Below are 6,339 nucleotides of genomic sequence, written 5' to 3'. Positions count from 1 at the left end.
GTAGACAGCCAAGCCCCCTCCTGTGTTGTTCGGTGAAGCATTATATGCTTACAAATCCAATGTAGGATATAAACACGACTAAACTGCAATGATAGCAAAGCTGTGGCTTGGGTTTTTGGGGTAATAAAGTCCAAATCATTGTTGGGCTGACAGCTGAGAAAATGCTGCATCTCTTGCATTTATTGACATAGAGGAGCCTTATTGTTTACCTTTTTAATATCATTTTTTTGTAATTTTCAATTGCTTGGTTTTCGTGAAATTAGCCTGTTTTCCTATTAAAGTGTAACAGATTGATGCATCTCCACAGATCATCTTAAAGGCTTTGGAATCCCCCCCATTGTAGTTAAAAAAAACTGTCAAAACTAGGGCCCCCAAACAGCATCTTGCATACAAAAGCTAGAAACGGCCCTGGGTGTAGGTCACAATTCTGAATCATAAAACGTTTAAGGATTTCATAAAAGTCCATCGGAGCAAGTGTTCTCACCAATTCTAGGTTTCCAGAGTTTGAAATAGTCATTGTAAAGTAAAAGACAAGCACTTTATGTTCAATTACAGACAGCGTTTATCCATGCATGGGCCTATCTCACTGTGTACATTTCTAGCCACTAGGCGTCGTTGAGCAGCTGTACGGCCCTCCGCGCCTCCGCCCCCCGCCAGAAGACTTTATTAATCCCCAGGGAGAAGCGGAGAGACACTCAGAGCAACGAACGTGTCGTGAGAGGACGACATGATGCGACCCCTCTTCCCGCTGCTGCTGCTGCTCGGTCTGCTGCGACCATTCACCGCTGGATGCCCACTGGCACTCACACAGGTAGGCCACCTGTTGATATCCGCCACAACACCTGCATCTAATCACTCCAGATAGATATACAGATGACATCAGTCTATTTTCTAATGATGCACTTCACAGCTGGTAGGTTCACCCTGATTAAACTGCACAAGGCGAACTGGCTATTTTGTTAAATTTATGATTGATTTAATGATATGAAATGTCTAACAGGTCTGTGTATTAAAGATATCGGTTTTTTTCAATGACTATGATATTCAAATAGATTTGGGACTCATAGGGCTGCTGCAATACACATATTGTAATTAAAGTGTTTTTTGTTGTTGTTAATTTCAGGGAAAGTGACGTGGATGAAAACAAATCATTGATACCAGGGCCGGACTGGGACAATAAATCAGGCCGGGAATTATACACCCAGCCAGGCCACTACCAGTTTTTTGTGCCATTTTGCTGGATTTATTTGTCAATATTTACAGCGTTGCTGCCCATAGTGATAGTTTAAATCTACTACCCAAAAATAAACATATGGAGATGGGTTACTATTTAAACAAATGTGCAAATCTATTTAGGAACCTATACATGTGAACATATTTTAAGTGGGGGTGGACCTCAAATCCTATAGGAGGGTCCGGGGGCATTCTCCCCCGGTAAGATTTTTTTTTCAATGTTGGACTTAAATGCAAGATACAAGCGGCCGAGATGGGTTTTCTCCGCAGGGTGGCTGGTGTCTCCCTTAGGGATAAGGTGAGAAGTTCGGTCATCAGGGAGGGACTCGGAGTTGAGCCGCTCCTCCTTCGCGTCGAAAGGAGCCAGTTGAGGTGGTTCGGGCACCTAGTTAGGATGCCACCTGGGCGCCTCCCTAGGGAGGTGTTCCAGGCACGTCCAGCTGGGAAGAGACCAAGGGGTAGACCTAGGACCAGGTGGAGGGATTATATCTCTTCGCTGGCCTGGGAGCGCCTTGGGATCCCCCAGTCAGAGCTGGTTGATGTCGCCAGGGAAAAGAAAGTTTGGGGCTCTCTGCTGGAACTGCTACCCCCGCGACCCGACCACGGATAAGCGGGAGAAGATGGATGGATGGATGGATGGACTTAAATGCATCAATCTGGTGCACTTTGAGGGGGACATAAAGAGAGAGACTACACCCACATGAAACAGAACTGTATACATTTAAATAATCATAAAATCATAATAACATGGCCATAACCAATAGCATACCATATCCAATATGAAAAAACATTGAAACTTGTTTATTTATTTGTTTTTGGTTCATTTATAGTTGTGAGTGTGTCTGTGCTCCTGAATCAGCCTCTCCTGTCTCCCCTCTCTCCCCCTTCTCCTCTTTGAGGCAGCAGCAAAGACTAGTTTTAGCTCTCAACAAGTTTTAAAGTTTATCTTACATTTTTTCACCTAGTTAACGTTTTTTTATTATTATTCATGCATATTTTACTAATCACTCCCCCTTCAAATGGAAATATGTGTTTACATGAATGGTGACCAAACCGTGAGACCCACTGTGAACTAAGTTAAGTATCTAAACACTCAGCAGAGTCCTTTACCTCACCTGAGCTGTAGTTATCAGTCTCTCAGTCTGACAGGAGAGGACTCTCCTCCACCTTGTTGTGGAAACAGCTCCTTATATCCGTTAGCGCAGCTAGCTAGCACCAGATGCTAACAACAACAATAGCCTACACGTAACCGGTGCACGCGCTTTCTCTCTCTCGCTCGCGCCACACATACACACACACCCTCCCGAGCTTGAATGACACACAGAGACCAATCGAGGGCATGTGGTCTGTATGAAAGTGGCCATGTCGGCAGGCCATATCATGTAGACAGCCAGTCACCCTCTGTGAGTCAGACCCACATTTGCGCAGCGTTGCGTTCACAATACATACATAAAAAAAATCTTCAGGCCAGCAGGCCACTTAGCAGGCCAGGCCATCGGGAAACCTCCCGGTGCTCCCGATGGCCAGTCCGGGCCTGATTGATACTAGTGGGTGAAATGTTAGGCTACAAACCAACATGATCAAATATATGTAAATTCCATGCCAAAGCCTAACAGGCAGAAGATGGCCGTTGTAGAAAATGTAAATCTAAAGCAAAAACTTATCCTGTCTAGCCAGATATGGTAAAGTCGAAGGCTTTTTTGCATACATGTCCAGCAAGCATCTTTTTTAAGCAACACGTACTACACTAAGAAAAACACAAGCATTGTATTGGCTGTTGGCCTGTGAAAACGAAGCTAATCTGCTGTGACCTGCATTTGTACTCCCAGCTGTGTGAACCAATAGATGGTGACATTTACAGATACCATGCAAACATTCTAAACGACGAACGCACTGTGAACTTCAGCGACTACAGGGGCAAGAGTGTCCTCTTCATCAACGTGGCCACCTACTGAGGATACACCTTCCAGTATGCTGGTAAGAAACACCACAAAAGCCATATTTTGTATGTAACAGTATTAGAACAAATCAGCGCTCTCTAATTTATTTTTGTTATCAGAACTGAATGCACTGCACGAAGAGATGAAACCTCTTGGACTCACCATTCTCGGCTTTCCCTGCAACCAGTTTGGGAAGCAGGAACCAGGGCAAAAACATGAAATTCTGCCAGGTCTAATGTGAGAAATGTTTCTCTTTAATGCAAATCAGTATTAGGACAGCCACAACTCAGTAAAAAAAACAACACATTGAACCCAATCCAAATAAATAAAGTAACGTTCCCTTTTCCTCCTAAATGAAAGCTTTTTGGAAAGTTTGAAGTCCTTAATACTTGATTTTTTGTATTGCTTTAAGACATGAAAACATGAGAATTTAAGTCTCAAAGCCTCAGTCACAATACCCTATACATTGTACGGTTCTGTAACTTAAGAACCTACAAAGCTGGATGCAGAGAGGAATTTGCAATAATGGTAAATCCTCTTCAATCACCAAAGCTTCATTTAATCAGGGAAAACATCCTTTGGCAATACGATCAGTTTCTGTTAGTGGCCTCTGTTACACACATATATCTTATGTCTCAGGTTCCATCAGCGAGCCATAGCAAAGCCACTGCAAGAGATGTGTTTTTCCTCAGCTTGTAGTGAATGTAGTGGCAGCTGCCAAGCCCAAAGTGCTCACAGTTCTGTCCACTGATAATCTGCCCTCTTCCTGAATTCCAGGCATGTTAGACCAGGAAACGGATTTGTTCCAAACTTCCTGCTGTTTGAGAAAGGTGATGTCAATGGAAAAGACGAGCAAGAGGTTTTCACATTCCTTAAGGTACGTCTCTGTGTGATTACTTTCTTAAATACCTGATATACATCAACTCTGAGTTATTCCAGCATAATTTAAAGGTTTAGTTTACTAAGCAAAATGGATGATTTGCGCACCCACTCGGAAATGCCTTCTGGTTTTTTGATTGCCACTTTACTTTATTTATACTTTAGTTACTATTTACTTTGCAAATGTCTAAATTATAAATACAGAATACAAATCAAATAATAATATATCCTTGTGGATTAAACTATACCAGCAGTAAATAAAGGCATTAAAGAGAGCTCTATTTTTAGCTGCAATGGTAGGGTGATGATTGCATTGATGCAGACATAATTATAATCCAGTAATATAAAGTATAAGATTCTGAAATGGGTCTCCCTGCTTTAAGTATATTTTAATGCTAATACTCTTGTACTTTATGCACAGTTTTAATGCAGGACTTGTAACAGAGTGTTATCTGCATTATTGTATTAAGTCAGAGATCTGAATAGTTCTTCCTGCATTGTGTGACATCTTGTCCTTTGTGCCACGCAGAAATCATGCCCTCCTGTTGGAGAGCTGTTGGGCGACCCCAGCAGGTTGTTCTGGGGGCCCATAAAGCTCAGCGACATCAAGTGGAACTTTGAAAAGTTTCTGGTGGGCCCAGACGGGAAGCCAGTGATGAGGTGGCACCCAAGTATCTCCATTCCTCAGGTCCGAGCAGACATCCGCAAATATCTGCTCCTGCAACTATACCCACAGCAGAGGTTAAATTAGATCGCCTCATACAGTATTGTCCAACTTATGAAGTACCAGGATAAGTAGAGCTTATGTTGAATGTAAAAAATAGTAATGTCAACAGATTCTGATCTATGAAAATGGCATGTTTAATGAAGATGAGGCTTGAAAACAGTAAATCTGTGGTGCCTCTTCGGAGTCTGGGGTTCAGGACGGCTCTTCAGTGCATTCGAGCCGCCCTGCTACCCCACAGCTTTATGTCCATTTCTCATCCCAGGACCTGTTAGCCATTACATCATACACTTTAATTACTTTGAATAAATCATGGAAATCACACCGATTTGTGAAGTATTTTCTCAACAAGAAGCTGATATTATGTGGGTGTCCTGTTATAGAAAGGTGAACATGTAGCACACTTGTGGCAACGACATTTCTAAAATGCAATAAAAAAAAAACGGGGAAAGTATCAACATGAATAAGTATAGGGTAAGATGCTAGAAGACATTTAGAATAGATTTATTAAGCCAGTCAAATACAAAAAGTCTCACATGTGCTTTTGCCTACAGAAAAAAAAGAAAAGGCTACAAACCAAGAAAATACAACTGCCAGTAATTACAGCATACCTTTCTGTTACGACCCGTCCCCCTACCAAGCGGTAGTGGCTCGTGGGAAGACCCGTAACTTAAAAACAAACCACGCCAAACACAGAATATTGTTAAGGACGGGCATTTATTGTCAGCACAGCCGTAACTTACATGCCTACTGGCAAAAAGGAACCAAATCTGGAGGACGGCAATAAACAAACAAAAAGGAAGAAGGGGGCCTGGGCCAGCCACACCATGGGCCGTAGGACCCAGACTTCCCTCCTCTACCCAGAGATCTAACACAACCTACTGGGAAAAAAACAAAGCCGCGAAAAATCCTACACTAACATCCTCCAGAGTTCACACAGTATAAGACAGCAAAAGAATAATGGATCCACACGTGGGGTGAGAGGAAATCCACGGATATAATCCCTCGGCATCAGGGCAGGAAAAGAGAGCCTCTTCTCCTCCAGCGTCTCCTTTTAAAGTCCCCAGCTGAATGTCATTAGTGTGAGAGAATATTTTAATCCGATCTTGATTGTATAGAGTTTCTCAGCTTTTCTTAGAATCTGTCTTATTGCAAACATGCTTTTCGTTAGTCATATGATCCTCTCTGTAAGTTGAGGTCACAGGTCAGAAGCTTCGCTGCTTTTCCTGTGGGGGAGGGTTTCCTGTCCCCATGCATTTGCGAGACAAACAGACCTTTGTCCCGACATCTGGCATTGATTAGGTAAAGCGCGGGTTTCTGTGGTTCCGCCTCTTCTCATGTTGGTTAGCTGTGTCTCCCCTTTGTGTTCAGAGATGACTTGGTGGCTGCACGGGCAGTGTGAAACCATGTAATCTCTCCGGCTGTATTTCCGTACTCTTTAATAAACTCTCAGTGCTTTGGTTAACGACGACCCAGACTCCATAATTTCACCTCAACATTGCTACACAGAAGTTTTCCTCACAGATTAGCGTCACGAACAGTATACCAAAAGATCTTCAGAAC

At 42.8% G+C, this 6,339-nt stretch overlaps 1 protein-coding gene across 1 annotated transcript; it reads left to right on the top strand.

The window, feature by feature from the left end:
- The first annotated feature begins 701 nt into the window (after positions 1-701).
- LOC117556930 (glutathione peroxidase 3-like) lies at positions 702-5,100 on the top strand. The gene is made up of 5 exons (XM_034232533.1): positions 702-811; positions 3,063-3,210; positions 3,293-3,410; positions 3,951-4,050; positions 4,582-5,100. The coding sequence occupies exons 1-5, from the start codon at positions 728-730 to the stop codon at positions 4,801-4,803; spliced, it is 672 nt and encodes a 223-aa protein (XP_034088424.1). The 5' UTR covers positions 702-727; the 3' UTR covers positions 4,804-5,100.
- The last annotated feature ends 1,239 nt before the right edge of the window (positions 5,101-6,339 follow it).

The sequence above is a fragment of the Gymnodraco acuticeps genome, unplaced genomic scaffold (genome assembly GCF_902827175.1).
Source record: "Gymnodraco acuticeps unplaced genomic scaffold, fGymAcu1.1, whole genome shotgun sequence".
Classification (NCBI taxonomy): domain Eukaryota; kingdom Metazoa; phylum Chordata; class Actinopteri; order Perciformes; family Bathydraconidae; genus Gymnodraco; species Gymnodraco acuticeps.
Note: the sequence above shows the minus strand (reverse complement) of the source record. Positions and strands in the feature narration are given on the sequence as shown.